Source organism: Coccidioides posadasii, chromosome 1 (genome assembly GCF_018416015.2).
Source record: "Coccidioides posadasii str. Silveira chromosome 1, complete sequence".
NCBI lineage: Eukaryota > Fungi > Ascomycota > Eurotiomycetes > Onygenales > Onygenaceae > Coccidioides > Coccidioides posadasii.
Window position 1 is genome coordinate 2,200,789 of NC_089407.1, and position 26,013 is coordinate 2,226,801.

The following is a 26,013-nucleotide window of genomic DNA, read 5'->3' on the forward strand; positions in this document are numbered from 1 at the left end:
ACCAGAGTTTCACCCAGCTAACATTGCCTGTCACAGCAGTATCTGGATAACTAGTTATGGGTTACATAGAATAATAAGGTCCATTTCTCTTCCTAAGGGTCTGACGTCACCGACAATGCTTCTTATGTGCAAGGAGTCGGTGACTATTATCTACAATGCTTGTATGGAGCAACGAATGGTGGATTCGACGCTACATGCATAGACGACGTGGATGCATCGAGTATATATCACTTTGCTGGTCTTTCAGAGAAGCTGAAGCTTTCGCATCTTCCCCCGGGTGCTCAGTCATTGGCCCCTTTGCTATTTACGTATCTCACTTTTTTTTTTGGACACTCAACACTGAATATCATTCACTCTGCAGCCCATTGTCTTGGTGCAGGGTCATTAAAAAAGGTACACTTGCGTCTCTGAATTTACATTTTGCTAAGCGGTTAACCCTTGATAGCATGTGCCCTCCAGGACCTGGCGATAGCAGAGGGGGTCCTATGTCCATTGCGAAGGACGAAATAGATGCTAGCTTGATCGGTCCCCACCACCATCAATGCAGATCGCACATTAGTTAATTTAGCTGAGTGACCAGACTGTTTGTATATGTATTGCTTTGAACCCACCATACACTCAGTGCAGTGAAGCCATCCGTTCGATTGCCTCACCCTGTAGGCCTTGTACACAGAATACTGGACACCCTAATGTTCATTAAACATTCCTTTTAGAACTCAGGATGTTGTGTGCAATTGTTAGCCTGGACAGTGCAGCCCCAGGCCGCCATTATTTAAGCGGTCAATCCAAAAACCGGGGTGCTACTATGAAAAGTGAATTTACCTAGAATCAGTATTTCCTGGACCAGGTGCGTGGTCTTTGCGGATTTGATGGGGGCCTGCTTTTGCTGCTGTGAATCCACCCGCTGGTAATTTTCTTCTGAGATACAGCCGAAGGCACGGCTCATACCTAGCATGGGGCGAAGGTCAATATGTAGTTTCTGAAGAGCGGTGGCTAGATCATTCATTGGCACGGGGCAGAACCCAGCTTGTTGCCTCCTGCGAAAGCAGAACGTATGAAGCGAGCGCGGTAGGCGATCGCCGGCATTGGATAGTACGGGAGGTGATAAGAAAGGGATCGTTCTGTGGGGATTAGGGTAAAGACATAGCTGCGAGGTGGACTGGTAGGAGCAAATTTTGAACTATTGGTGGGTTTACAGATCGTCTGCTTTCTCCCAAGGAGCAGTGGGCTGCATGAAGGAGTGGGCAATGATTGCCTTGGAGGTATCGAGCATGGAACAAGCACAGCTTCCCTTTCTCGTGGGCCGTCATCGACGGCGGAGGGCCCAACTAGAGCCATGCTGATCTACGAATCGGTCTTGATGCTTGCGCATTCACGACAGATTCTTCTGGGGATGATCATCTTCCTCGAGAACTGCGGGGATGGCGAATATATATCGGAGAAACCACCTGGACTGTGTTTCCTTTTTCCAAGTCCCAATATGGAATTGCTCTAGGGAGTGATCATATAAATTTTTAGTGAGCGGATTTGAAATTGAACAAACAGACAGAAATTGCATGCTCTAGTTAAAGGCGGCCATACCATAACTCCAAGCGCTGCCATGGCTACTCCAAATCTCAGACTAAATCCAAAAAGAGGATGCTAATGATGCTACTCACAACAATGATCATGTCAAATGTATTTAGCGCGCTAAGTCCACAAAGATGGCTATCGATCTGTTACGGTCCATCGCCTTTTACCCTGGGATTCTCTCTCAGGAGCTTTACTCCATAACCCATGGCTGGTTTGGGGTACGGCAGGGATGGACGACTGGATCGGTACATTTACCGTCACAGTTTGGGACTTTGGATCTTTGCTGAGAGATTCGGGGCCTTTGCAATCTCCGAAGTTAGGGATAAGATCGTCCGCTGGATCAGGCGACGAAATGGATCCCCAGAGACCGGACGACAACCGACTCGCAAAGGCGGATCGAGAAGGGGGACGTTGAGAGGAGAGATTGGGGTAGTTCAAAGTTCGGTTGGAGGAATCACCTAGAGGCAAGCTCCCCCGAGAGCTGGTAGAACTGGAAGTAGAACTAAACCTTTGCCGATGGGAATAGTCTGAACTCGGGAATCCTCGGGAAGACGCTGGGCCCGAGGCAGCAGCGCTATTTGCGGCTCTCAAGTGATCAGTAGAGGCTAGGATGCTGACATCGTATTCATCGGCAAGATTGACCTGGGAGTAAGCACCGTCCGGCTGTGGGAACGAGCCCCCAGGCGCTTCGGCCTTGCGGACGGCCATAGTCAGGGATGATATCCCAATATCGAGCAGAGCAGGACGATTGGTCAGAGCTCCTATTAAAGCATTGCAGCCAGCACCATGCGTAACTAATATGACTATGGTTTCCACATCATCATTGCCATCATCGTGGCTTTCTGGTATCATGGGGTCCTTGATATATGCAGAGGTGTTGCATTTGTACCATGATATCATACGTTCTAGGCCATCACGAAACCTTCGGTGCATCGAGCTCCATTCTTCTCCATACTCTCCGCCAGTACCCCAAGATTGAGGCTCACGCATACTATCCCACTGATAGTCCATCTCAACACATGCATCACGCGCATGTGCGACGTATCCACGCGGGATCGCATCCGAAGGCTTGACCGCATAGGTGGGAGTGGGTGGAACATAGCCACTGTGCTGGTTTGGTAGAACTGTGGATAGTTTGGAGAGCACTGGGCGTCTGCTAGCATTTAAACCGCCAGAGGGCCCATCGAGAGTGCCAGAACGGGTTCTAGTTGGAATACTCTGGGAAGCCCCGAAAGAGGTACTGCCGTCGAAAGAATTTGTGGATGACCTCTTCCAGCCACCCGGGAAAAACCCAGAAGCCGAAGCGAGATCAGCAGGCGAACTTAGTTCAATAGCTTCGGCGGGACGTAAGAGATCTGCCTTTGCGCTGGCTACCATCATGACCGAGCCCGGTGGAGGCGGGATCTGCTCAAAATAATCTGGGGTGAGCCACTCTCCAAGAAAGGCATCCAAGCGGAGGATACAGTGTCGGCTTCGCTCCTTGCTCGTGGTCGTGGGATCTTTATTTGCCTTGTCTGCGTGACCTTCTCCAAGATCGAGCGCATCGTCAGTTGAACGACCTTGAGTAGTAGTGGAACCGAACGGGTTGCTCCCGGGGGAAGATGGCTGAATCGCAAGCGCAGAGCCTTTCGCCTGACTTATTCCGGCGCTTATGGCAATCGCTGTCTGCACGCAGCGGAGGAATGGGGAGCAGTGGATAATGATTTTTTGTTTTCGCGGCGTTGTTCTTTGCGCTGGAGATTCGGTTAACGTGTCAGAGCTGGATTGTGTCTGTTCCCGTTCTCGCAGGAGGCTTTCGATGCGAATCCCGAGCATGCGCGACTGGTTCCAACCACCGTACGTCAGAGGGGGATCATACGGAGTGGGAGAAGTGAGATGCCAGTGCTTATCGACTGCATCAAGGCGGGCCCCATGTCTGTACGGAGAAATGGCAATTGCTCAGCTTTCAACAACACCGACGATGCGTAACTAAGGATTGGAGGTGGGGAGGGTAGTACAGACCTCACAACGAATGTGACTGCTGGGGCCTTTCCCATGGCCACAACGCAATAATCACGGGCAGGATCGGACAAGAAACTCGCATCCAAATATGCAGCGAAGCTATGGATGGTGTGCAAGGGAGCTATCTGGGAAGCTCTCGTGCTCCCAAAGCTATGACTGGAGCGAGCGTAGTCCGAGTGATGCAGGCAGATAAGATAAAGATGAGAGGATACATAAAATTAGAAATAGTATTGGAAGATCAGTGGAGAATGTGATCCCAAAAGCAAGAGACAGCTAATAGCACCAGACCCCAAGGGGCTCTAGTGAGAGAGAGCGACGGGGATGTTGTTGGTTAGTTCTTTGCTCGTTCGTTTCGTTCGTTCGTTGGGGGGGAGCGAAGATCTGGCGAGAGGAGAAAACCAGCAAAGCGGCCAAACAGCCGCCAGGGCAGAGACTGAAACTGGCATGTGATTGTGGAGCAGCCTTATGTAGTTAGTTATGTAAGTGGCGTCGTCCCACCGTTGCGCGCTAGACCTCATCGGGTACTTATTTGGCTTCTTCAAGATGACATTTAACCTAGGTAACTAATGACTGCCAGCTGCTAGGTCCTCTCACTCCAACAATCTTGCATCTTTCTACGGCAGCCTCCTCTAGACTTGACCTAACACCGAAGGGAAGGGCAGGCTTGTACAAGGCCACAAGATCTATTGCAAAGCTGTGCACGGCCCGCAAAAGTACAGAGTACGCGTTCGGCATTTTAAATTTCACTGAACCCATAGTTAGAGCAGCTGATACCTCCTATGGGAGCTGAAGTCAGGAGAAAGACAAAGCCAGCAGAGTGATCAGCTCTCCATCAGCTGGAAGCTCTTCAAGGGTCACTGGTGAGTATCTGAACAAAAGTGTTCCATCCTTATTGATGTAGCTTTCTCCTTCATGAAGGTACCTTGACACAAAAGGAATTCCTTCGGTCATTTGCGTGCTGAATTTTGATGTCCTGATAACAAACTTCAAGGTGGACTTGATGATTGTAAAAGTGACATGTCAAGGGTGTAAAGTGTGGGCTCGTCCGTTCCATGTACCAAAAGAATTGCGAGGGGCATGTCTGTTATGTCAAGAACCTGGTGAGGTTCCCAGACACGAAACACCTCAAGCAACCATGTATGTCGAACAAAGTTGGTTATGTCGAAAATGCAAGAGTACTCGGTACTTTTAACCCTCAATATCAATATATAACATTTACCTGTGTATGTATGCACATGTATGCCACACAGACTATGTAACTAGTAATCCTGTACATACGTAGACCATTTCCATCCCTCTGCCTGACAGCGTCAACAGTTTATTCTATAACCCTCTTTTCTGCACGCAGAATTGGCGTGGTGTCTTCTGTATAGAACATCATGTACAAACAAAACATTAACCAGGGCATCAACATATATGATGTTCGCGCCTAAAAGGTATTGTGACAAAAGGAGTATATGACCAAGGGGGAATGAACAAGGTGGAGAGGCAGGATAACATCATAACAGACCAGGCCAGAAGCAAGAGATCCCAACAGCGCTCATTATCATCATCATCATCATCTGTCCATCAATCCATCCATCCTTTCACCCAACCAACATCCTGGCAGGAATGCCATAGACAAAGCCAGAGCTTCAAACAGTTTGACAATCATCGTTGGTTAAAGAACCAGGTGGTGCGCTTGGCCCTGCCAGACGTTGCATCGTTTGCCGGAGGGCTGGTAGCGTTAGGGTGCTCTGTCCCGCCTCCTCCTCGAAGGGGTTTTGCTATCCTCGAGCCTCCGAAGCTAAAGGATAAGCCGTCGGAAGAGGGCAGACCGCGCGTAGACCCAGCCTTGGCGGCTTCCAGGCGTTCCTTCACGACGGTGAGCTGCGCTTCAAACCTACATCGCGCGGGGAAACAAAATGAAAGTGTCAGCCTTGATTTTAATTGTCTATGATAATAGAGGGACCATACCGGTGATTCGCAGCCGTGAGTTTCTCCTGGCTTTCTTGGAGAAGGGTCTCCAGGCTTTCAATCCTCTCATTTCGAGCAATCAACTTCCTTTCAGCAATGGCAACCTCCCTTTTTAGGCTGCTGTTCTGCTCAACGAGCTGCCGCTGCACGTGTGTCAACTGTTCCAGATTCCTTTCCAGGAACGCCATCTTCTTTTGCTGCTGACGATTATTCGAAGACTGTACAACGTGCTTATATTGCTCACGGGCCTCATCAAGAGAAATCTCCAGCTCAACGACCCTCTCGCATCGATTCTGCAAGTCACGCATTAGGGATTTCTTCATGGCGTCAAAATCTGCGATCTGCTGATGCAACGTTTTGCTGTTGACTGTAGGTGTCGTGTTGCTGGATCCGTTGGGCTGAGAGCGAGCTTCCGCGAGTGACTGCTTCAAGCGCTCGAGCTCTCCATCCTTGCGGGCGATCTCGCTTCGCAAGCTATCTACTTCCAGGTGGTCGATATCTTTCCGCGCCGCATACGCCTGTTCTAGCCGCTCCTTGATCTCAACTACATCGTTAGCATCAAGCCCCTGTTCTAAAGCAGCTTCCAACTCCTGTTGGAGTTTGACTATTCTCTGCAAGAGCTGGGCGTCAGGGGGAACGTCAGCACGGTCATTCATCGCCAACTCAGCCTGCCGCACTACCCCTTGGGTCTCAAGGAGGGATGACCGTAACTCCAAAAATTCATCCGGGGCGACCACCTCGCCGGACGAACTGGTCGCATGCAAAGAATCCACTCGTTCGACCAGCTTTTGTATCTTCCTCTCGTTCTCTGAGAAAAAGTCCATCTTGAGATCGAATCCGGCCATCATTTGAGCCATGCGTTCGGCCTTCTTCCGATCCTTCTCATCCAATGCCGCGCTGGTTTCCCTTGCACTCATCCTAGCGTCGAGAAGCTGCTGCTTGAGCTCGTCCAACTCGGCTGTCAGTTCTGAGTTGGCATCTTTGAGCGTGTCCATAGTAATCGCCGCCTCCTTGCTTTCAAATGAAACTTTCTCCAACTGCATGCGAAGCTCGTTAACCTCTGTATTTAGCTTTTCATTATCCTTTCCCGTCCGAACAGCCGATTCCTTCAGGATTTTAAGCTCCTCCTTCTTCTCTACCAACATTTTCTCCGCATCCGCAATCTGCGTCTCTCGTTCTGCCAGCTGATCTTGAAGGTCATTTTCACGCTTCAAAAATTCCTCGCGTTCATCCTTCTCTAGGACTATGGTGGGAGTGCTGGATCGATCGCCAACTCTCGAGTCTGGCCGACTGCTGGGGGTCTCAGAGCGTGCCTCTGTCTGCAGACGCGAAGGCGTCGCAGGACGCGGCGCTTTTGCGTCGAGTTTTATCCCTGCAACCCCTTCTCCCGTCCTTAAAGCCACCCATCTCTCTTGGGGAACAGTATCGCCACTCCGCCAGAGCTGGATTTCGGATTCCAAGGATGCAATGTACTTTTCAAACGTCACAGCCTGATTCTGTGCCTTTTTCAGGAGCTGCTTCAGCTCTGCAGGGCTCAGTTCTGCATTGATCTTTGCCTTATTCTTAATCGCCTTCGCACGAACGCCGAAGCGAAGGGTGCTTATCGTCTCAGCATCGTTGTAACTGCTTGGAGAGCAGTTAATGATCAATGTGGTGCGGGAATTTCCTCCCAAGCTCTCCTGTAGTATGCGAGTAAGTTTTGAGTCTCGGTAAGGGATATGCGTCGACTTTCCATCTGTAAGGGCGTTGATGACCATTCCCAGAGCGCTCAGACTCTTATTGATCTTCTTTGCTTCCTCCAACGTCTGACCGCTCGCTCCCGTCTTTCCCACTTTCTCACTACCAGCGAGATCGACGAGAAAAAGCTGACCGCTCTTCGCAGAGCCAGTTTCCACATTCTTTTGCGTAATGGTGATGACGAAAATAGAATGTGAGCGTGAAGACTCCTGGTTCATATTTGTCGCTGCAACAGCCCGTGCCGCATCACCTCTTCGCATCACTTCGTAGACTTCCTGAACGCTAGACACGTATATCTCGAGCAGCCCCTTGACGTAGACGCCTCTAGACTTCTCCTCGTGGACAGGAAGGTTGTCATTTTGCGGCAGCAAGAGATCTCGGATCCGCTCCATGTAGATTTCCATATAACTCACACGAACCGTATATTCAATATTCCCGGGACTCGTCATGATACTCGTAAACATCTGTTCTACGATCCGCGGTATTATGCCTTTTCCTTCGTCATCGTCAATGTCTGACCCCATCATCGTGTATGATTTGCCAGCGCCCGTTTGACCGTAGGCGAAAACAGTTCCATTGTAACCGTTAAGGATATCGTCGACCGTGGAACGAATAGAGTAGTCAAAAACGTCCTGCTGGCGACAGTTCATGTCAAATATTCGGTCGAATGTAAACGCTCCAGAAGCTTCTCTCGACTAAACGGAGTCAAAAATTTCAGGTCAGCAAACAGTGGACCGTCCAGAGTGATATCAAACTTGGGGCAGTAACAGCCCCAGCACCAAGGGAAAAAGAAATATGGTAGGGAGGGAGGGAGAGAGGGCGCTGCAAATCTTCGCGTACGTTGATCCGGCATGTTTCCTCCGACTCGAAGTCGACAATCGGCTGTCCACCGTTGGCGACTTCGATCTTGTTCTGAGGTCGAAACCGCGCGACCACTGAGAAGCAAACAGAAGTAAGCAAAATCGTTTTAGTAGTTGCGATGTTTGCTGAGCGCTTTACTTGCCCTTGATGGTGTTGTAACTTCCAGTGGCCCCGGACCTGCGGGTGCTACCAGTCAGCCTATCTACCTTGAACCGAGCGTGAGGGGGTGTAGCAAGACTTACGCCATGATGGCCGCTGTGACCGTGCCGAAGCTCAGTCAAAGGAACACTGGGAGCCGTGAAACCGCCGGAGAAATGTGAGAGGAATGGAGGACTTTATCTTCCAACGAAGGACTCGCCGCTTCAGGGGGTGTGTGTGTGTGTATTCGAGACGGCCTCGAGCTGGGAGAGCAGCGAAATGAGCAAGGGGCCCACGTGAGAACCGGGAGCCGACGAGAAAATCGAAAACGTCAAGCCGAGTTGAAACTCAAAGGGAAACTCCTAGCAAAAGCCACAGAACACAGGTAAAAAGCAGGGAATTAAAAAGAATGTGGACGATAATGAAACCTCCATCGTCCACAAACCCCCCGTGTTAATGGTCGGTGAAAATGTCGTGGAAGCGGAGCATAGTCAGCAGCGGTCTTGGCGTTTGTTTATGTGCTCCGTCCAGCACGACTGGTTTAGTTCATAGCCTAAAATTGAGCTCGCGCGTTCCCTTGGGCCATGGTCGGCGGACTCGACCTTGGGAATGCTCGCGACCGTGTACCGCCTTTTGTCTTCTCTCTCCTATATTACATCCCGTACATATACACCTACATAGGATCCTCAGTATATCCGTAAAATATACTTCCATGCAGCTACCTGAAATCGGACATCTAATAATTGTAAGAGAGGAAAAAGACAACCAACAAATGGAAACCAAGATTCTTCTCGTCCCATTAATAGAAGCAACCAAAAAAGCAGCGCCGAACCCCTTCGCTGTGCATATGAAAAGAGGAGGAAAAAAAAAAGAGGAAAAGAAAAGAGGAAAAGAAAAGAAAAGAAAAGAAACAATCGGTTCCCTTACATGCTGCTCGCCAAAGATCAGATGAAACCTCGATGTCGGGCAGTGCTTTACGTGCACCTAAGATTTAAATGCACGGAGAGCAAGCCGTCGCATCAAGCTAGGACAAGTATTTAAAATAAGGAAAAAGGGTAAAGCCCTCAAAGGAGACACGCAGAGAGACATACACACACTGAGATAGGGGGAGGGAAAAGAGACTTCGCCAACGGAGAGATGCTTGACAGTGGACATTCGTAAACAGACATGACAAGTGACATAATCGCAGCGTTTCATATCGGGGCATTACTAGGAAGATTGGCAAATTGAACTATCTCAATCCTCCCAGCTCTTCTCGACAGTTTCGCGCACACGCTTTGCGTACTCCTTTCGGTTATCCTTGTATAGGTTGGATGCCTCCACGTTCGCGGGAGAGGAGGTGTTTGGGTCATTCAGCAAGCTGGTGGCAAAGCACGGATAGGTCAGTATATTTGAGTGATATGACGGCAATGAGACAGCATTGCCTACCTTTGAATGCTGGTTAATATCGCCGCTACGTCGTACGTCGGGCTCCAACGGTTCTGGAGGATGTCGAGGCACAATTCGCCAGTTCCGTAGACGTTGGGATGGAACATCTTGCTGACAAACTTGACGCCGGGAGGCTTATTGGGGTACTGCTCTTCGAAGTGCATCACGAGTCGGAAGGTCCCGTCCTCAAAGGGGGTGTCTGCGGGACCAATAATGACGGCATTCCTATCTCGAGTGATGAGTCTAATGTGCAAGTGAAGGTTCCGATGGCATGGACATACCATGTCATGACATTATCCGCAACTGGAGAAGCAGAGACCCCGGCAGGAGGGTCGGTTTGCATCCGCTAATTGTGGTAACATACGTCAGCAAAGATGGTTTATTTAAGGAGAGGGGCGGGGTTTCTCTCGGAGCGGAGAGCAAGAAAGCAAGACAACTTGTCGTTGCCGCAAGGGGGTATCTATCGGTCGAGGGCAACGCATAGGAACGCTGTTGAAGATGCTCACCTTGAAGTCTCTCATCAATCGACGGCGCGCAGAGGTCGACATGGTTGATCACGCGAGTCCGGGACGAAAGGGTTCAAATGGATTCAGATGGCGACTCGACAAGGGGAGCAAGAAGGGGGAGCTCGAGCAAAGGTAGAGAAAGTGAGGACGTTCAGGCCTCGCAGGGTACTCGATTTTTGAAACGTTCGGGAAACGCTGGGTAGACCGTTGCGGACGACGGCGGGTGGCCTGGGAATGGCACTGAGTGACAAGTTCGCTGCGGATCCCCGTCAGGTCTGCCATTCTTGCCTGTGGAAGACGCTCGAACGTCGGGCTAGACCGGATCGGAACTAGTCGGAAACATTATATAATCGCACGTGCTATGTTGTCACGTGATAAATTGAGGATACCTATATAACCTGGTTTTATCCTCCCAACGTACGGAGTAACCCAGTAGACCAATGACAAGCTATCAGTCCTCCATCAGGCTATAAATCGATGTAATTCAGCCTGTCTCTAAAGAGATACAGAAGATGCAGAAAAGTCTGGAAGAAATGGAACAACAATTAAACCGCGAACGTGGCCGTCGAAGTTCAGGATACGAATCCGCTGAAGTAGACGTAGAAGAAGATGCTCAGCCAACAAATCCGAGAGAGAAATTCAAGTGCTATGTGGATAAAATCGCAGATCCACATAACAGAAGTTGACAACTTTATCGCACAATTCCTGGATAGTGAAAATACCGTCAGGAAGCCTATGTACCCTAACTGGTGTCAACAATTATGCCTCGTAGTAACCGAGCTAGCAGGTGTTGAAGATATTATCCTAGAGGAGCAAACAGCATCGCGACAACTTCATAATCCCGCTGCTACAAAGCTTAGGAAAGCCAAGACTAAGTGACTATACAGCCTAATTAACAGCAGTATATCCTCACAAGCTAGAGTCCACTACCAACAGCCAGATAGCCTCGTCGGCTACTTCGTACAGGCTCTGGATACCTGTAGAAACGGCTTTTGAGGAGAGACAAGTTCAACGAGGACGCCTAGCAAATGAGATCAGGAGTATGACAGCCCAGCCGGTTAGCGGAGAAAGGAACTACATAGAGAGATTCCTAGCAATTCTCATGGATCTTGAACGAATTGGATTCCCCTACCATAGCCACATATTACACGATATTTTTAAGGACAACACCACGCCTCGATGGAGAGAATTCATGCAGACCCCACTTGAGATGGCTTACCGCGAAGGATCTGACCTGCCGGAGCAGGAGCTGAACAGCTTGCTGCAGGATATATCATACCGAATCCGCAAACAAGGCGAGAGCATGAGGAGAAGCCCGGCCAAGACAAATAAGAATGCAACAAGAGTTCAAATTCGAACCCAAATTCGAATTGAACGTCTAAGAAGAACACAATTCAATTCAAACCTCGTTGGGTTGTACGTGGATTTAAGCAGCAAGAAGGTGTTCACTATAAAAAGATCTACGCAGTTGTTGTAAGTGGTCTACCACTAGAGCTTCTTCGCGATCTCAGCAGCCAGAAATTGGAGAGTTAGAGTCTTTTATTTCGTTACAGCCTTCCTAAATGGAACTTTTCCAGGGGAAGAGCGTGTTTTAAAGCATCGCCCTTGGGAATTCGGTACGGCTCCTACGCCACTACGTGTTGAAACAGGGTTACTACGCACTAGTATCAAGCAGGTACTGAATACTGGAAATCCCTAGGATTTCAAACGATGCTGGCATGCTCTACCACAAGAGGAGGCCACTCTATTTAACTGTACACGTTGATGACTGCTATGTAATGGGACCCGATGGATCTGAGATTGACTGGCTCCTAAAAATGCTTCAACATCGCTTTGAGATGAAGAAAGTTACGAGTCAAAGCCATTTCCTAGGCATGCAAGCTCAAAAAGCCAAATGGAGATCTCTTTGTTAGGCAAGAACAGTATATTGAGGATTTACAAAGTGAATCCGACATGGAAGACTGTAAACCTGCTCTGACCCCTATGATAAAAGGAATCTACAGTAAATTCGTGCCAGATCAAGCTGGCGAAGAATCAGCTGGAGCCAATAAGCAGTTCACGCCTAGTAACTATAGGAAGGGCATAGGCTCCATGCAGTTCCTAATTACATCTACAAGGCCAGATCTTGCATTAACCGTCTAACGGTCAATTACCTATCCAAATTCAACAGCAGGCCAAATAGGGAATGTTAGATGGCATTCAAACATGTCCTACAATACCTCAAAGGTATGAAAATGAAGGGTATAGTCCTCAAAGGAACAGGTTCAGAGGTTGGAACTAGTCACAATCACAGATTCTGACTATAATCTACCAGCAGCTAAATTGTTACAATGAACAGAGCTCCAAGCCTGTTTTAAAATGCACAACCGAGACAGAATATCTAGCAGCTAGCAAAGCTGCTTGTGAATTGGTGTGGTTTAACAACATGTTGATGGAAGCAGATGTGACTAGCAAAAACTCAGCAAAGCTTAGGACCTCAAAAATTGAATGTTGACAACATAGGAGCTGTCAACTTAGCCAAAGCTGAACCTATACTTCGAAGAGCACACCATATCAGGGTTTGCTGCGATATGTTGAGAGATTGGGTTTAAAAGAATGAAATCTCAAATAAGCACATTGGAACCAATGTGATTAAAGCCAATGGGCTCACAAAAGCTCTTGCAAAGTACCCTTATATCAGTTTTGGAGCGCGATAGGGGTGATGGGTTTGATACAACATCATTATGGAGATTTTTGCGGGTGGTGTCAGTTAAATTACAGTATCACAATGGATTCGGCTACAGTACACAACCTTTGTGTGGCTCACATCTGTTGGTAAGCTCATTGCATCCACGGGGTAGATGTTATGTAGGTAGTTAGGCGGAACACATGAGAAGTCAGAACAGTGTATGGGAATTCCAATATCTTGTTGACACACCATTCAGGAAATAACTTCATATGCCTGAAGCTACCCCCTATGATTTCAAGGACCAAAGTGCATCCTTCAATAGCAGGTTACATTTGTACACACATGTACCTTCATCATTTGTCTGATCATAACTGTAAATCATTTCATTAGAGAACATTTACAATGAACTGATTGGCGTGTAGTACCACTATGGAAGTTGCCTGGTGCCTTTCAACACGACCGTCTAGCACGACACGCGCCAGCACCTGGGAACTAGACCCATGCACCTATCATCACTGTTGCCCGAGGGCGAAGAAAGATACTTTCATGCTCTTAATCAGGAAAACCACGGATGATCAAGTAGCGTGCTCACTTGTGGTCTGTCATCAGGGTTGATCTTAAGCATACTCCTTAACAAATCAATCAGTTGGTCTGTATCCCGCTGAGAGGGTGCGCAAGGCCGATGAATCCGCTGCTCGGCCCAGAACCCTTCCGTATCAAGCTGTCGTCGTTCTGGAGGGAGAAGTGTTAAAATTGAGTCTCGTGACAGAAACGATAGAGGCGTTCGACAGACATACCGCCAGCGTTTGCGCAAACCTTATCCAAGTCCCAGTATGGCCTCCAGGCAGGTGGGAGAGGGCCAGCTAGTTCAAGAGTATGGTATATAATCCAATCACCTCGACCCAATCCATGCAGCAAGGCATAGCCATAATTCATATGGTAGATCTACCGCCCTGGGTCAGATAGCTGGAAAGCGGTGGCGAAGAGCTCGTCCCCGCGGGTCTGAACTTACAGTGCACGCCGCCGCCCAGACATCTATAGGTTTATCCCAATCCGACCCTACCTTACCATTTGAAAGCTCACAGAAGGTTACCTCGGGAGCGCGGATGGCTATGGGAGTGTTTGATGGCGGTCTTTTGTCTGACTTTCGAAACGCTAGGAATTTCAGTCACTATTACCTGTAGATGGTAATCCGATAGTAGCCGCTTACAGTTTCCAAGATCCATGATCTTGAGGCAGAGGGGTTCATAAGTTGCACTATTCCCTGCTTTCCATTCTAAAAATTCCACCAGAGAGACAGACGGAACAAGATATGCCGGGACAGACTCATTCTGATCCAATGGATTTTGAGCCACAACAGGAACAATTTCAGGATTGGAAAAAATGCTCCATTATTGACTCTTCTGGATACTCATTCAGCTGAGGCATGCTCACAGCAAGATTCCCAATATGTAAGTCTGTAATTTAATCAGATATGGTATAGTGTCTTGGAGACACTGAAATAATACTTACCACCATGAGTCACTCCTTGACTATGCAAGTATGAAAGTCCCATTATAGCCTGAAGTGAGAGCTTCTTGACACAAGCTTTAAAAATTGAAGTATCACGGAAATACCTCATGCCACCTACTACTTCAGTAACAATGCAATCATGTATTCCATTGGGCCCTTGAATCGCGAAGTCATCTAATAGATGGATAACATTATTATATCCAAGCTGATTCTGATGACCGGAATCCCGTAACTGCCGAAGAATTCGGATCTCATTGTTCTCACCAGTGATACATGAAATGTTGATTTTGAGAGCAACATAACCACTATATCAGTATAAATCAGTCATCAAATATGCTGATGGACCACACAATTAGCATCACATACAGAGAGCCCAAAAGATCCTTTGCTAGCCATACTGTAGCAAAAGCACCATGGCCTAACTTTTGCAAAATCCAGTACCTTGGTTTTCGAGAGTTGGAAGTTGACTGCTTGGGCAATACCTCACCAAGGAGTACAGGGTGATATCCTCCACGTTTGTACTTGCGCATATCCTCTACCTCGCCGTCATCGCCATCATAGAAGAACTTTTCAACTATCGCCATTGTTGAAATATATGAGATCAAGCCAGATATGAAGATTGAATGGTCACCATGCAGGTGCACAAGGAAATGCAGAGTTCCTATTCAAAGTCAGGCCCGGATTCCGGAAAGCTCACTTTGACAAGTGTACTCCGTACTACTGTACACAACTTGGCAGGTGTAGGGTCTGACAGCAATCTGACGAAAAATCTGCTCTTCATGCAGGTTAGATATCTATTTGGGGAAATAAATGTATGAGACCAGACCAGCTACCCGGAACCTGATCCGAAATACTAGCTGTTAGGTAATCCAACTAGCACTTCACTCACATGACCCAGATTGATTACTTAGTATCCAGGTAGGCGAATCTTGACACGGAGTACATAGTTGGGAGGATTATGCTTATTCGCTAAGCTAGGATTCGAGAGGTTTGCCTAAACCTTAGCTGCTACTGAGGTATTATATAACCCAAGAGCTCCATTCAATTCTCCACAGGCAAACTGGCAAGTGATAATTATTTTTATCTGCCAATTGCACAATAGTTGGTTCAGTCTACCTTGATAGATCTATATATACGGTGAATAAACGCCCAGGAGGCGAAAAATCCGATCGAGCCTAGAATGTATAGTTAGATTGTCGTCTCCCCGACCAAAATGTAGCAACAGCCAAAGCTTACCAGTCAGAATGAAAGCTAAGAATGCTAACAATGCCGAATATCCCAAATAAAGGATGGCGCCAGTGATTCCGCCAAAGCTAACCCGTGTTACCCAAAAGATAAGGGCGTTAATGAAAACATACCCGCCCGTCATGCCGGCGCCGATGAACGATCTCCATTGCCACCGGTAGTCCTCAGCACAGAGAAGGAAATATACTAGGAGTATAGTGGTCATGGCGGACATCATGATCATCAAACCGTAGCAAAGGAAGAGGAAGCCAAACATATAGTAGATTTTACCGGTCCAGAGCGAATTCATGATGAAGTACAACTCAACAAAGATAGCCGCAAAGGGAAGTAAGCCGGCAATCAAAGTAGACGGGATCAGTCGGAGCGAACCAACCGCTGGAGGGATCTGACGGGGGATCTGATTTGTTTTCGTCGGTCCTTCGAGAGCCTGATAAATTGATTGTTAGGATATCCCTGAGGGCCCGAACAGGAAATTGAAACACATACCGGTTGTTTGAACCCGATCCAGCTGCCTGCCACGCTGAGAGGCACGCTGATAATAAACCATATCAAAACTATAACTACCATGGTGGTGAAAGGCACAGCGCCACTGGCCCCTTTAATCCAGAGGATGAAGTTTAGGAAAAAGAACACCGAAAACACAATAGCCGGTAACACGAGAGGCGTTGCAATGATGAGTTGCTTCCAAGCTTCACCTCCAAACGACTTATAAGCTCTGGCTGAAACGTAGCCGCCGATAGAGCCGAGGAAAGTATAGAGTATCAGGATGACTGTTCCCAAAAACCCTCTGTTCGACGGAGAGAGAAGACCGAACAAGGCAAAGACTATTTTCTCTCAGCACCAATGAACGTATCGACTTGCCGTGGGGTACCACTTACGAACTGTCAGGCCAGTCATCATGAAGAGCTGGGCGCCATTTCCCAAGAATACGCTCAGCAGTAATGGCTGTTTCGGGCAACGGAATACGTCACCGTGCACGAGCTTCCAACCAGAATCTTCCTGAATTCCATCTTCGACGGAAGCCGGATTTCCATCCAAGTCGTCCAGGTTGATCATGTTGAGCCTGTTGTACCTCGCGATATCTTTTCGTAGTGCTCGGAGTAAGATCGTGCTAACTAGGGCCACTAGCAGGATGACAAAAACCGCGGAGTAAATGAGCGAGTACCAATGCACGCTGGGATCATAGACGTGCAGGTACTTATCCCAGCGGGTGGCCCAGGCTGTCGGGGATTCCCTCCAGATGACACTATAAGTCCAAGCGACGGTCGTGTCTTCGTCTTCACTGAGAGAAACCGGAGGTCCGTTCGGTGAGCATTCAGCTTTTTTATCATCATTCAGGACCTTTGATGGCTTTCGCGAGGAAGGGTTCACTAAGACGCCAACGACGCGGTACTGCTCTGTCTTGCCCAAAGCCGCTGCACGATGGTAATCAACATAGATATCATAATGATTGTTCAGCAACTTGCTCCCATCTTTATCAACCTCGCCCAAGAAGAATCCAGGGCTATAGAACTCCTCGTCTGTCTGCGGATCCTCGCTCAGCTGCGCCGCAGGGAGCCCATCTATAAGCAAATTCACATTGTACCCATCCCATATTCTCTGATTGACGAAACTACTGCTCGCCGGGTCAAACACGACCTCCGGGCAAAGCAATTTGCAGGTTTCGTTCTTGGCCATGAAGATCTCAAACGGAGATGTCTGGATGCGGTCGCCGAATATAATACTGCCGAGTGATTCTCTGACATCCTCTGGCCCGTCTTTAGGCCGGCAGAACATAAAGTCCGAGTAATAGTAGTCATATGAAATTATGGAATGGAGTTGAGCATCGTGTTCAGAGACAGTTGGTGAGACGCGGTTTACATGGAGCGGAACCTTTTGGCCGACTTCGTAGGAGGTTGGCGCAACACCCGGAAGATAGAACGCCGATGAAAAGTGTGGATAGAGGAGTAAGAGGGGGGAAAGGAGGTGAAGGGTATTTGGAAACGAGGGCCGCATTTTGAGATATTACCTAGACTGAGAGACTTGTCATCAGCACATGTTCTCCGCTGGAGGGTTCGCTGTCCAACTCAACCTGACGAACCGATTGCTGGTGGCTATGTATGTGACGGTTATATATAAGCGCTGAAGAAGTCACGAATTCATGAGTGTCAATGCAAATGGAGCGGAGAACAGATGCAGTCAACTCATATCTCGCCAGCAATAAGAATGAGCAGATGCCACAACACCGAAGACAGAATGGAAAGAAAAGGGAGTGCGTGTGAGTGAGCGAGCGAGAGAGACAGAGAGAGAGACAGCACGTCAAGGCAGCTGTCCAAATTGGAGCTTCGGCTTATGTAACCAACTAACAGGGTGATTACATCAGCCAAGCACGGCGCATCTCCTGGAACGGGCAGCGAGGAGCGACGGGGGGCGGGAGAAGAGTGAACAGGGGGCGATGATGGCCTCGCTGGCTCGAGTTTTAATGTTATAAATTCACTTTGCTTTCTTAAGTTCTCGTACACGCAGGGGTACTAACTAATAACTAGTAGACGCCGGAGCCCAAGAATCACTCAACCAAGCAATATTCAAAATCAGACCTACACCGCCATCAGTCATGCAAAGGCCCGCCAAGAGAAAACAGAACTTCGGCGTTTCGTCAAAAAGAAAAAAGGAGGGAGGAAAAAAAAGAAAAAAAAAGAAAGGAACGGAAAGGGGAAAGGAAAGGAAAAAAAGAAAAAGAGAGAAAAAGAAAAATAGTACAAGAAGAGGAGTGATGTCAGATAGGCGGAGCAACAGCAACGGTTTCTCCAAGCCATTCGTGTAGTGGGCGGGGCGCGACGCACCCTATATGCCGGGAAGCTTGAGGCTGGAAACTGAACCCCGCTATGCCGTCGATGGACCTGGACGGGCGAATATGAACATTTGGCGGGGAAGGGACGAAAATACGGCGCTTCGTGCCAGCGGGGAGTGGTGATGCGAACTCCTGGCAGGCTGGAAGCTCATTGCCGGCCGCGACCTTCGAGAACCTTGCCTTGCGGCGAAGGAAACACACCGATAACACAAGCCGTAACTAAACAATTCAGGTACAATGGCAAGTGACGCCCCACCATAAAAAGGGCAAAAAGAGTTCGTAGAAAAGGCCAAGGGGACATTTCGTGCAGGATCGTACATCTGACATGCTAGAGGAAACAAGGTATATGTATCATAAGAATTGGGAAACATAATGAAACGGAAGGATATATTTACTGGGAAATGGGGATTGCCTTTCTTGGGAAGGGGGCAAAAAAAAAAAAAAAAAAAAAAAAAAAGGAAAACAGGGACGATCCAATAGGTTGGAAAGGCTGCAGCTATCAGAGGAAACGAGCACGCAAGGCGGCTAAACAAGGCCATCGTAAAGCGATAGGGCGCTGACAATGGTCTCGTCCCGCTTACTGCCCTCCTTGAATTCGGCGATGTCCAGGCTTCCGTTCTCATCCTTATCCATCATCCGGAAGATCTTCTTGACGCGCTTTTCAGGGGTATCTTCATCTTCCGGGAGCTTTACCATTGACCCAACCTGCAAAAGTTGTTCAGAACCAAATAAGCAGCAAGGGTAGGCAATTGGGGCGGGTGGGTTATCTCACCATTTTATATATAGCCTCGACTATCGCGAGCATTTCATCGTAGCTGATCTTCCCGTCGCCATCGATATCGTACAGCTGGAAAGCCCAGTCTAATTTGTCTTCCATTCTGCCGCGGGAGGTCACCGATAGGGCGCAGATGAACTCTTTAAAGTCGATCATGCCGCTATTATCGGAATCAAATACTCTGAAAACGTAGTTCGCAAAAGAGGACGGGTCGCCAAAGGGGAAGAACTGCCGGTAGATCTTTTGGAATTCCTCCTTCGTAAGGGTGCCGGAGGGGCAGTCCTTCAGGAACCCTGCGTGGAGAAAGATCGTCAGCATCGCTCGGTGTGTAGGAGTCGGCCCAAGAAACCAACCGGGAACATACCTTTATACCATTGCTGCAACTCCTTCTTGTCGAAATGGGTCGCTTTTTGAAGTTCATCAAGTTGCGAGGGGGACAACTTCGACTGTCTAGAGAATGCGCGGGGATGGTCAGCGAATTGCAGCGAATTGCCAAGGGTGATTCATTCCAGGGCATGCCACTCCATGCGCCCATTTAGAGATCCAGCCGCGTATCGGTGCTCAAACAATGCGTATAAAGGTGAAAATATGGGGAAGAAAGAATAAAAGAAAAGAACAGAGAGGAGGGTTTCCGCGAGGGCGAAAATGCGAAACACGGGAGAGAAGTGGTGAAGAGGCACTCGACAGGCCACTTCGAACAGCACAAGCCGGATTGGCACTTACGACTTCCCCATGGTTCCCGGTAAGAATGTTCAGAGTGTGTGTGTGGAGGAGACTAAGTAAATGACGTTCTCCTGTTGTTGGTAGTGGGACTGGGATTCAGCGATTCGGTTGCGAAATTATATAAGTACACATCCAAAGGACGGCGGGGTAATAGCTGGAGATGGCGGGCGCGTTGCTGGTTGGGCGGTGGACGCTTGTAGAAAATCAAATGGGCGAATGCGAGGCAATTGGGGAGTTTCAACTGAGAGAAGGTAAGGAGAGCGTGGAATGGAGTGATAATGAGAATGAAAAGGCGGTGGCTCTGTGTTAGACAGCTTGCTGGGCACTCTCTGGATGGCAGTGGTGGTGGTAGCGGTGGTGGTGGTGATGCTTGCCGCTGACTTGCTGGGGTGGGAGAGACGGAGATGCAATCCAGACGAGCCTCACCAAACTCCGGAACCAGCTTAAGCATGCCAAGCCACCTAGGCGCCCGCTGATCCTCGCCGCCCGTCGCGCAGTTTGGAAATCCGCTGCTCAGGTCTCTCCTCTTGGGTGCGCGGGTAATAACACAACAACTTACGGTCAAAGGTGCTTGGGCGAAGGCTCTCTGTGAAGCAGTGAAAGTGTCGACTCGAACCCATGAAATGCACTAACTACAGGGTACATCAGAGCTAATACCCAGCTACAAACCACATTCATAGGTATTTGTGCAAGTACTGCATGTACAGTACATAGCCACTACTGGCCCCTGGGGATGCATAGACAGTCAATGAATATGAAACTGCTTGTTGGCCCCAGGCAACAAGAAGCCAGATTGTTTGTTAACTAATGATGCTCCAACCAAGAACCAACAAAAGCTTTCCGTTTGCTCGCCCGGTTTGAGCGCTGCGCCTTGGTTAGTTATTTGTAATATGGATGCTGATATTCCAGGATTCTTTTACTGCTGTCACTGATTGACTTGCATATGCTCTTCATAAGGCACCTCCCTTCCAGTTAACAGCTAAGATGACAGTGCATGATGACTCGGCAAAAGCACAAGCTTGATGGGGTATCTCTGGTATGTGTTCAGCAACAGGAGGACAGTTCTCGCGCTAATTCCCAGCATGCAGGCCGAACTTTGGGCTCTGTGGCCTAGGGAGCTGCTATTGATGCAATTGAACATCAGCCTCTCTCATTTTTGCCGAATTCACAAATCTGTCGACAGGAACACGAACTGAAGGCATACAAGACTCCCTCTAGCCAACATGGATTTGAATCTCATGATTGCAGCGGGGGAATGTGCTATTAAAGTACATGGAAGATCTCTCTGGATGGATGAAGTAGGAGAAATAAGGATGAGCGGGATTATCGTGGATCTTGAGACACCTTTCGATCCAAAAGCTGTGGATGCCCCTCAACGCAAGGCTTTTATGGACCAGATGAGCTCAGTCTTACACAAATTTCACCGCAAAGGAATTGTTCATGGTGACAAGGAATTGTTCATGGTGATATTAAGCCTGCTAACTGTCTGCTCTGCACGGTTAGCTGGCCCCGCCTGTGTGATTTCAGTGAAGCGATGGGAGTAGACAAAGATTCTAGCAACTGGAGTGGATTGACGACAGCAAATTATATATCGCCCCACCGGACGCGGAACTGACCTAATGGTCCTAATCCTCCTCCAACAATTGAAGATGATCTCCATAGCCTTGGACTATGTCTGTGGAAACTCTACACAGGGAAAACGTCCTTTGAGGACTAGAAGGAGGATGATATCATGCGGGCTCTTCAGCAGGGGAAGACAAGTTGATGTGGATGGGGTAGATGACAAGTATGTAAAACCTGTAACTTGCCACTATCTGAGATATGGTGGTGCAAAGATCTAGTTACCTTGCTGTGGATCTATTTAGGAAAGATATCTATCCTGTTGCTTAAGGGAAGTGGTTTTTGACAAACAAAGTCTGATTAGAACATGTCTGTATGGGTGATATGATAGTGGATATACCCACCAAAAGCTCTCTCTAGGACAGCTATTGGAAATGCGTTAGAGACTTAGGCCCGGGTTTGGTGAATATCCTATAGGATGGCGGTAATCTATCTGCTCATACCTATTTATTTACCCACAGGTATTTGCCTCATGTGGTTTTCTGTAAGATTTTCGTCCGAGTCTTACTTCCCTAATTTTAGCTAGTTAGTTGAAGAGTCTGCTCACTAGATGTTCAGCAAGCTATCTGTGTACGGGGTATGTGGTACGGAGCAACTCATTCAAGGGGTTCGTGTTCATAAGGCTTAGAATGCCTATTTTTAACAATCTCGGGGCAGTCCACTTCCTTGTCACTCCCCGGGCAATAGTTCTTCCATAGGGCCACCTTTCCAAGGAACTAACTAGTTACCCTAAGGCACCTGTTGCTTGCCCGAGTCTCCTGTCCGCCTGCTGCCTGCTGCATCGCCGACTCTCCTTCACCCACGCATCTCTCGCTCTCACTCCCCATCTTTTTCTAGATTCATTGTCTGTACGGAGTTGCTCCATACCTATCCGAGTTTTATTGATCTTTCCTATCTAGCCATGTCGAGCGCCGTCTCCACTGCGGCTCACCATCTGGTGAAGAGGGCTGTATCCGAGATGCCGCGAGCGATCCGGATGGTCCGCCAGCCCAACAGCCCTAGCGGCGATACCGACGGCGACGGAAAGCCCCAGGGATCTCCCATGGCTCTGTTCATACTGGCGACGACGACGTTTGCTTTCCTACTTGTCCTAGGCATTGTAAGTGGCTCCATACAAACATAACCGGTTCGTCCCAGTGAAAGCTTAGTCGCTGACGGACGGTCGTCTCAGATCAGCTACACACTTGGTATGATCGTGCCCACTCTGGCTATCGTCGAAGATCCGCAACCCGCAGCGTACGTCTCGATTGACAGCGTGGATGACGATGGACGGCCGAAAACCCTTCCAGGAGCTGATTCCGAACACTTGGTTCAGAAAGGCCCCATAACCACAAAGATTAGGACTACCCTCAAACATCTCAGGGCTCGCGGGGGTTTCTGGGCCCCTTTCCGCGGAATGGCTGTCTTCCTGCTCTACGTCTTTTCGCGCTCAATCCTCGTCACCCTCTTCTCCTTTGGTGCTTCATATTCGCACCTCCTTACCCGCTCCTTGGCCACCATCGCAGCAGAAGTAGCACTCACTGCCATCAGCTTGACCTGGGTTCACACGGTCATCTCGGAGCCATCGGCCAACACCCGACCGTTCTGGAGACGTATCCCCGCGTATCGCATCTGGAGAAAGGTCGTTCCCGCGGTTGCCCTTCAGTCAGTGGCGTCTCAGATCTGTTTCCTCATCCCCCTCTATCTCGGTATCGCCATTCACAGCATTCGCATGGACGACGAGTCCCTCGTGAAAATGCCACAGCTCAACAGGCCCACCGCCGGAACAGCAGCAGGCTCGATTGCTATCTTGCTGCTCACGCTTGCTTTGACTGTCCTGATTGAGATCCCGGCCACCGTCACCATGATCCGTGTTGCTGCTTCGGCGCTCTCGCCGGATGTTGACACCATCGTTCCCTTTGATCGTACGTTTAACGGAAAAATCGAGCCCGCCGTGCTGGGTGGGGGTTGTCTAGGATTGCTCGATGCATGGAAGAGTTTCACCTGGCCGTCGCGCGTCCGCCTCATGAAGCTTGTTGCCAAGTACTTTGCCATAACCATGGCCGTCGGTTTCGCGTTTGGTGCGATTCTCGCTGTAGAGATCGTCACCGTCGCAGGCGGAACCGTTGACAAAGTTTTCGACGGAAAGAACTAACTCATCATCTTTGTTCAACAGTTCCCGCACTGGCACATGCGCACATCCGCCCCTTTTCCCTACCTTTCGCACTATATATTTATATCCTTATCTTCCCTTTGTATCCAGTTACAACATGATGGCGCGGCTAAGTGGCCATTGAATTTTTTTTGGTCTTATTGTATTGATCCTGTCTTTTCCCCCCCCCTCCAGGATGGGCTCTTTTATCAGGCAGACAACGATGAAATAACGTGCGACTTGCAACCTTTGACTGTTCCTAAGTAAATATTTGCAGTGAAGACTGGCTCAACAGCCGCAGATAATCTAATTAACTGCTCTGTGCTTTGTATTCTCTTGGTGAATATCGTTTCCATCAACGGGCGGGACCATAGAACGCAGCTAGCGGCGGGCCGCCTTCCCGGTCATCCTTATAACTGAATGGTATTGACCTAACGTATTACTTCGCGGGTCGAAGCTGACTTCCCGTGGGCCATCGCATCTCGCAACCTCGTTTTCGCCCCATGCGCGTGTGAGCGGTTCACGTGGGGAGAAGGAGCCTGTTATTAAGAAGACCCCTCGTCCGCGACTCCCGCTGTTTTGTTTGCTTTGTTCGGCGCCACCGCCGCCGCCCGCCAGCAAAAAAAATCCCAACCGCATCCCAATCCAATCCAATCCATCCCACCCCCGCATAGTTAAGAGTGAAATAATAATATCCAAAATTGCGGATCAATACTCATCCTATCTCGCCTGCATTTGAGTTTCCTCCTGCTCTTCTTTCTTTTCAGCAAACTTGTGAACTTTTTGTTTTTAACTGTCATTTCTCGCTCCGTTTCCCCAGAGCCATATAAGTAGTTCCATTTGCTGAGATTATTGTACCGAGCGAACGGCAACACCTCTTCGACCAGACTGATCCATCTTCAAACCTTCTCTGTCCCCTCCGGAAACGATCCCTCTTATATTAACCCTCCACGATCGAATAGAGAGGAAATGGCGGCATCAGCAGCAGCGGGCTTGCTGGGCCGCCAGCTCAAGCAGATGCAGACGGACAAGGATATTCCGGGAATAAGCTGCGGTCTGACGGACGAGAATAACATCTTCGAGTGGGAGGTCATGCTGATGATTTCTGATGAGTGCAAGTTCTACGGCGGTGCGTGCAGCACACAGAGCGTCCATGAATGAATCTCTCCTGTTAAGTCTGTTCGATGCTGACACGGGGGCGTCCAGGCGGCTTCTTCCGTGCCCGGCTGTCATTTCCTCCTGAATACCCGCATTTGCCTCCGAAAATGAAGTTTGAACCTCCTATCTTTCATCCAAATAGTGAGTTTCCTCCTTCTCCGCTGTGTTTTGCATTCATGCATGTGCGCGTGTGTGTGTGTACCGCCCCAGTAGAAAGTAACTTCTGATCTCAGACGGGAACTAACGAATCATGTTTCCTTGTTTGTCCTCAGTTTACCCCAACGGTGAAGTCTGCATCTCCATCCTCCACCCTCCCGAAGAGGACAAGTACGGTTACGAATCCGCCGCAGAGCGCTGGTCGCCCGTGCAGACGCCCGAGACGATCTTACTGTCGGTGATCAGCATGCTGAGCAGCCCGAACGATGAGAGCCCAGCTAATGTGGAGGCGGCAAGGCTATGGAGAGAGGATCCAAAGGAGTTCAAGAGGAGAGTGAGGCAATGCGTTAGGGAGAGCTTAGGAGAAGAGTAGTGCGACGTTGGAGAGATTGTGAAATGCTCTTTTCCTTGGGGACAATTGAAATGGGCAGAGACGAGACAGCCGATGGCTGTTTCTTTTATCATTACCATCATTATCTTTGCACTTTTGGAGGTTGTCTATTGCATTTATCTATGCAGTGTTAAATGCCATCGTCAATCATTTCGTCTTGACCGGCTTCTATAGAGCCATAGGCGCTTTCAGCACGGCAAACCATCAGCGAAAGTAGACAATCCAAACCACAATGAAACCAAAGTCAGATATCGGCGGTCGAGGAAGTCCGGCTTTGCATGTCGCAGGCGCATAGAGTGCTTGTCCCGATGCATCTGGCCCGTTGAACAAGCTTGAGCTTCTGCCGCAGGATCTCCGAAAAGTCACTCCTGCCCGTATCATTCTCTTTCAAGGGATAAATATCATTCTCTCACTTTCTCTCCAGTGCTGTAGGGTAAGATCTTAACGGCCTAGGCACATTTGACACATCATCTGACCTGGAGACAGATAACGTTGTTTAACTATCAAGAAGCTGAGATTCACCAAGCATGCTTCAGCTAGAGTGAGCGGCTAAATATCATATGACGACCAGTCAAAACATCCGCCAGGGCCCCAAGGGATTTCCA

The 26,013-nt window shown here is 48.8% G+C and overlaps 10 protein-coding genes across 10 annotated transcripts; 2 read left to right on the forward strand and 8 right to left on the reverse strand.

Annotated features, from left to right (window-relative positions):
* Positions 1-618: 618 nt before the first annotated feature.
* D8B26_000605 (uncharacterized protein) lies at positions 619-1,602 on the reverse strand (the record flags this gene model as incomplete). Its single annotated transcript, XM_066123284.1, has 3 exons — positions 619-686; positions 823-1,180; positions 1,582-1,602. 3 exons carry the CDS (start codon positions 1,600-1,602, stop codon positions 619-621), a joined length of 447 nt encoding a protein of 148 aa, XP_065979358.1.
* A 105-nt stretch (positions 1,603-1,707) lies between these two features.
* On the reverse strand, positions 1,708-3,939 carry D8B26_000606 (uncharacterized protein; the record flags this gene model as incomplete). Its single annotated transcript, XM_003070979.2, has 2 exons — positions 3,574-3,939; positions 1,708-3,487 (listed from the first exon to the last, which is right to left on the reverse strand). The coding sequence occupies exons 1-2, from the start codon at positions 3,606-3,608 to the stop codon at positions 1,708-1,710; spliced, it is 1,815 nt and encodes a 604-aa protein (XP_003071025.2). The 5' UTR covers positions 3,609-3,939.
* Positions 3,940-4,765: 826 nt separating this feature from the next.
* KLP1 (Kinesin heavy chain) lies at positions 4,766-8,374 on the reverse strand (the record flags this gene model as incomplete). The annotated part of the gene is made up of 5 exons (XM_003070980.2): positions 4,766-5,455; positions 5,530-7,961; positions 8,107-8,201; positions 8,270-8,304; positions 8,370-8,374. The coding sequence occupies 5 exons, from the start codon at positions 8,372-8,374 to the stop codon at positions 5,224-5,226; spliced, it is 2,799 nt and encodes a 932-aa protein (XP_003071026.2). The 3' UTR covers positions 4,766-5,223.
* Positions 8,375-9,501: 1,127 nt separating this feature from the next.
* Positions 9,502-10,241, reverse strand: UBC2 (Ubiquitin-conjugating enzyme E2 2; the record flags this gene model as incomplete). The annotated part of the gene is made up of 4 exons (XM_003070981.2): positions 9,502-9,625; positions 9,694-9,918; positions 9,975-10,039; positions 10,200-10,241. The coding sequence occupies 4 exons, from the start codon at positions 10,239-10,241 to the stop codon at positions 9,502-9,504; spliced, it is 456 nt and encodes a 151-aa protein (XP_003071027.1).
* Positions 10,242-13,192: 2,951 nt separating this feature from the next.
* On the reverse strand, positions 13,193-14,093 carry D8B26_000609 (uncharacterized protein; the record flags this gene model as incomplete). Its single annotated transcript, XM_066123285.1, has 5 exons — positions 13,193-13,238; positions 13,293-13,599; positions 13,665-13,812; positions 13,880-14,022; positions 14,078-14,093. 4 exons carry the CDS (start codon positions 14,091-14,093, stop codon positions 13,424-13,426), a joined length of 483 nt encoding a protein of 160 aa, XP_065979359.1. The 3' UTR covers positions 13,193-13,238; positions 13,293-13,423.
* A 142-nt stretch (positions 14,094-14,235) lies between these two features.
* D8B26_000610 (uncharacterized protein) lies at positions 14,236-14,963 on the reverse strand (the record flags this gene model as incomplete). The annotated part of the gene is made up of 3 exons (XM_066123286.1): positions 14,236-14,324; positions 14,380-14,684; positions 14,746-14,963. The coding sequence occupies 3 exons, from the start codon at positions 14,961-14,963 to the stop codon at positions 14,236-14,238; spliced, it is 612 nt and encodes a 203-aa protein (XP_065979360.1).
* A 366-nt stretch (positions 14,964-15,329) lies between these two features.
* D8B26_000611 (uncharacterized protein) lies at positions 15,330-17,641 on the reverse strand. The gene is made up of 4 exons (XM_003070983.2): positions 16,503-17,641; positions 16,111-16,448; positions 15,616-16,051; positions 15,330-15,554 (listed from the first exon to the last, which is right to left on the reverse strand). The coding sequence occupies exons 1-4, from the start codon at positions 17,617-17,619 to the stop codon at positions 15,487-15,489; spliced, it is 1,959 nt and encodes a 652-aa protein (XP_003071029.1). The 5' UTR covers positions 17,620-17,641; the 3' UTR covers positions 15,330-15,486.
* A 1,338-nt stretch (positions 17,642-18,979) lies between these two features.
* NCS1 (Neuronal calcium sensor 1) lies at positions 18,980-20,260 on the reverse strand (the record flags this gene model as incomplete). The annotated part of the gene is made up of 4 exons (XM_066123287.1): positions 19,953-20,260; positions 19,594-19,679; positions 19,227-19,522; positions 18,980-19,159 (listed from the first exon to the last, which is right to left on the reverse strand). The coding sequence occupies exons 1-4, from the start codon at positions 19,961-19,963 to the stop codon at positions 18,980-18,982; spliced, it is 573 nt and encodes a 190-aa protein (XP_065979361.1). The 5' UTR covers positions 19,964-20,260.
* Positions 20,261-22,340: 2,080 nt separating this feature from the next.
* Positions 22,341-24,001, forward strand: D8B26_000613 (uncharacterized protein). The gene is made up of 2 exons (XM_003070985.2): positions 22,341-22,671; positions 22,744-24,001. Exons 1-2 carry the CDS (start codon positions 22,474-22,476, stop codon positions 23,704-23,706), a joined length of 1,161 nt encoding a protein of 386 aa, XP_003071031.2. The 5' UTR covers positions 22,341-22,473; the 3' UTR covers positions 23,707-24,001.
* Positions 24,002-24,359: 358 nt separating this feature from the next.
* On the forward strand, positions 24,360-25,492 carry UBC15 (Ubiquitin-conjugating enzyme E2 15). Its single transcript, XM_003070986.2, has 3 exons — positions 24,360-24,832; positions 24,910-25,002; positions 25,134-25,492. Exons 1-3 carry the CDS (start codon positions 24,673-24,675, stop codon positions 25,388-25,390), a joined length of 510 nt encoding a protein of 169 aa, XP_003071032.1. The 5' UTR covers positions 24,360-24,672; the 3' UTR covers positions 25,391-25,492.
* The last annotated feature ends 521 nt before the right edge of the window (positions 25,493-26,013 follow it).

Bases quoted from the DNA above. Each gene is read 5' to 3' on its own strand.
- D8B26_000611 (XM_003070983.2), bottom strand. From the start codon at position 17,619: ATGCGGCCCTCGTTTCCAAATACCCTTCACCTCCTTTCCCCCCTCTTA. The intron at 16,449-16,502 runs GTAAGTGGTACC...GAGAGAAAATAG, and splicing joins GATGACTGGCCTGACAGTTC to TCTTTGCCTTGTTCGGTCTT. The intron at 16,052-16,110 runs GTATGTGTTTCA...TCAATTTATCAG, and splicing joins GGATCGGGTTCAAACAACCG to GCTCTCGAAGGACCGACGAA.
- D8B26_000613 (XM_003070985.2), top strand. From the start codon at position 22,474: ATGTCGAGCGCCGTCTCCACTGCGGCTCACCATCTGGTGAAGAGGGCT. The intron at 22,672-22,743 runs GTAAGTGGCTCC...CGGTCGTCTCAG, and splicing joins TCCTACTTGTCCTAGGCATT to ATCAGCTACACACTTGGTAT.
- UBC15 (XM_003070986.2), top strand. From the start codon at position 24,673: ATGGCGGCATCAGCAGCAGCGGGCTTGCTGGGCCGCCAGCTCAAGCAG. The intron at 24,833-24,909 runs GTGCGTGCAGCA...GGGGGCGTCCAG, and splicing joins TGAGTGCAAGTTCTACGGCG to GCGGCTTCTTCCGTGCCCGG. The intron at 25,003-25,133 runs GTGAGTTTCCTC...GTTTGTCCTCAG, and splicing joins TCCTATCTTTCATCCAAATA to TTTACCCCAACGGTGAAGTC.